General features: G+C 40.8%; 1 protein-coding gene across 1 annotated transcript; it reads left to right on the top strand.

Moving 5' to 3' along the window:
- Positions 1-1,215: 1,215 nt before the first annotated feature.
- On the top strand, positions 1,216-1,716 carry LOC138902753 (uncharacterized). The gene is made up of 2 exons (XM_070190650.1): positions 1,216-1,393; positions 1,496-1,716. The coding sequence occupies exons 1-2, from the start codon at positions 1,216-1,218 to the stop codon at positions 1,714-1,716; spliced, it is 399 nt and encodes a 132-aa protein (XP_070046751.1).
- The last annotated feature ends 1,652 nt before the right edge of the window (positions 1,717-3,368 follow it).

Here is a 3,368-nt window from a genome sequence, read left to right on the forward strand (position 1 = left end):
ATGTGAGTTCGAGCTTGATCGGACTCGGTGTCGGTCGGTATTGATTTTAGAGCTCGATGCCGACTCGGGGTCTGGTAATGACTCGGGCTCAGTATCGGTTGGCCTTTGCCCTTAAGCTCTATTCCATAACATCTCATCATAGTTCAATTCGGACGCGAGCTCGATAATGACTTTGAACTCGGTGTTTGACCTGTACCTGAAATCCGAAGCTCGTTCGTTCCATCTTCGGAACCCGTCTCGATATTGCGAAGTCTTCCTTTGGTCCATTATGATCCCATCTCGATCAATCGTACGAAAGCCGAAATCAATTTCGACCGTATACATCCATGTTTATTAGATTTAGAGTAAAGTTGTTAATTAATCATCACAAACTAATAAAGCATATGAGTTTAAAAAAGTTCTCATAAGTTTATAAAAGGAATATCCTGATTAAACTAAATTGAATATCCAACTCAGAAAGAAAAGAAGAATATCAGTAATGCACTTAAGTAAATTTAACGCCTGCAAACATTAATTTGTAATATTGACTTGTTAAATACTTTTTTTAATAAAACTGCTATCTTTATTTATAAGAGTTAAATTACAATTTTCATTTACAATAACAAGTGTTTGTATTATACTTTTGGCATTTGTTGAAGCATCTTTTTTGGTTGCAAACCATGTTGAAGTTACAAGTGGTCCAGCGGCCCAACACAAAACTAAAGGCCCAACTTGAAATACTTAGATGTACATACAAGTTAACTTACAAGTGTAGCCTTTTCTTTTATAGAGATAGTCATTTATTAGTTGTATATAAAATACATAGTTCTAGAATATTAATTTTTCATTCTCGGTAAGAGACTCACATCTGAATAAGAGTTCATATTTTCTCTCTCTTTGTAAGTAGGGGTTCACCCCTTTATTTCATCAAATTGCTTCGATCTCTGTACGTAACATGGTATCAGAGCCCGGATTTGGGTGAATCGGAGCATCGGCCGTCATCTGATGTTACACTTGACAGACAATTTTGGAGTTTTTGGTTTTCTGATGTAGTGTTTGGTGGCGTTTGTGGTTGTTTCCGACAAATTCTTAGTTCTACGAAGATTCAAGGTTTTGCTTCTTCGATTTGCTGGAGAAAGCTGTTGATTTAGTGGAGAAGACTGGTACCTTCTTCGATTTTACTATCATTTTTTGTTGTTCAATTTGAATTTGAAACCCTAGTTTCTTAAATTTGCTATGGCTCCACTTGAAACTTCATCTGATACTTCTACTTCTACCGTATCTAACAATTCGGTTACTGTTGAGCCCTCAAATCCATTGTACCTCGATCCCACTGACAACCCCGGTACTATTATCATTGTCGTTCAATTCAACAGTATGGGATATGAAAGTTGGAGAAGGGGAATGCTGATTGGTTTGTCGTGTAAGAATAATCTAGGCATAATCAATTGGACTATCTCCAAACCTAATATTACATCTCAATTGTATGAGCTTTGATGTCGATGTAATGACATAGTAATTACTTGGATACTGAATAGCTTGGAAGCTGAAATTAGAGAAAGTGTTATGTATACAGAGTCAGCTACAAAGTTATGGAAGGACATTGAGAAACGATATGGACAACCCAATAGGAGCAAAGTGTGTATTAGATTCGTAAGGCTCTCTCATCTGTTTCTCAAGGGGCTTCGAACATTGCTTCCTACTTTTCCAGAATTAAGAAGTTGTGGGATGAGCTAGCATATTCCATAACATATCTTGATTGTGTGTGTGGATGTAAAGAGGCTTTTCAGAAATTGGAAGAAGATCAGAAGCTTCATGGGTTTGAACGAAAATTATTCTACCACGTTTTAAATTAAATATTTAAAAAATTACTTCATAATGTAGAATAAATTGCCACGCTTAGAAAGTGTGGCCATAAGGATTGTCAATCTGGCATTGTTAATGATAAATGTTGCTTTAGAAGCCACACTTTAAAAGCGTAGTCTATAAGGTGACAAAGATCACGCTTCAAATATGTAGTCTTAGGTCATAAAAGCGTGGCTATATAAGAAAATATAAGCGTGGCCTTTGTGCCGTATCGGCCACACTTTTAAAGCGTGGCTTTTAAGGCAACACCTACAAAGCGTAGTCAAAGGTTACGATACTTTAGTCCAACCCTAAATGCGTTGCCTAAAGCCATAAAGTGTTGCCTTTGACCAAATGCTACACTTCTTGGCATCTTAGGCCACACTTCTCACGGGTGGCTAAAGGCCTAAAATGTAACGACCCGACCAGTCTTTTTGATCTCTAGCACATCGTTAAGCGGTTTGAGGCGTTGAGTAGCTTCACTTCAGGTATTATGACTTGTACGTGTGGTCGGAATTGAACTTTGAGAAGTTCGGAGTTGATTTGGAAAGAAAATCCTAATTTCGGAAGCTTTAAGTTGGAAAAATTGACTAAGGTTCGATTTTTGAGTAAAGACCTTGGAATCGGGATTTGAAGGTTCCAATAGGTTCGTATGATGATTTCACACTTGGGCGTATGTTCGAGTTGAGTATCGGGTGATCCGGGAGCATTTCGGTGCCTATTATGAAAGGTTGGCATTTTGGAAGGCTTTAGAATTTCCTAAGTTTGGTTTGAGGTGGACTTTGGTGTTGTCGATGTCCATTTGGGATTCCGAGCCTTGGAATAGGTTCGTATTGTGATTTATGACTTGCGCAAAGTTTGGCGTCATTCTGGAATATTTTGGTATGGTTTGGACACGTTCGTCGAAGTTTGAAAGTTAAAAGAAGGATTTCGATCGTCGATTCATGATGTTGATGTGGTTGGTGTGATTTGAGACCCCGAGTAGGTCCGTGTTATGTTATGGAACTTGTTGGTAAGTTCGGACGGGGTTTCGGGGACCTCGGGTGTGTTTCGGACGAGTCGCAGATCAATTTAGAGTTTTGTTGTATTGCTGAAGGGCCTGAGTTCTGGTGCAATCGCACCTGCGGAAAATGGGCCGCAGGTGCGATGCCGCAAAAGCAGCCAGGCAAGCGTAGGAGCGGATCCTGGTTGGGCAGTGCTGGGATCATAGATGCGGTCATTTCACCATAGAAGCGGGACCGCACCTGTGGAGTGGGGCAGCGCAGAAGTGGAAGTTGGCCAAAATGCTTGGGCCGCAGAAGCAGGCATAAACGCGTAGATGCGCGGGCGCAGAAACGCTTGAGGCCCGGAGAAGAGGAAGCACAGATGCGCTACTTGAGGCACTGATGTGAGGACTATTGGGTTGAGCTGGAGCCACACCCGCGATGGATGTTTCGCAGGTGTGGAGACGTAGAAGCGGTTAATGGACCGCAAGTGCGAAGGTCGGGTTTAAAACGGGGGTTTGGCTTAATTCCACTTTATTTCGTCCATAGGAGCCGATTTTG

This window comes from Nicotiana tomentosiformis, chromosome 12, assembly GCF_000390325.3.
Source record: "Nicotiana tomentosiformis chromosome 12, ASM39032v3, whole genome shotgun sequence".
Lineage (NCBI taxonomy): Eukaryota > Viridiplantae > Streptophyta > Magnoliopsida > Solanales > Solanaceae > Nicotiana > Nicotiana tomentosiformis.

Coding starts and splice junctions, on each gene's coding strand:
- LOC138902753 (XM_070190650.1), top strand. CDS start 1,216: ATGGCTCCACTTGAAACTTCATCTGATACTTCTACTTCTACCGTATCT. Junction 1,394..1,495: donor GAGAAGGGGAATGCTGATTG/GTTTGTCGTGTA, acceptor GTAATGACATAG/TAATTACTTGGATACTGAAT.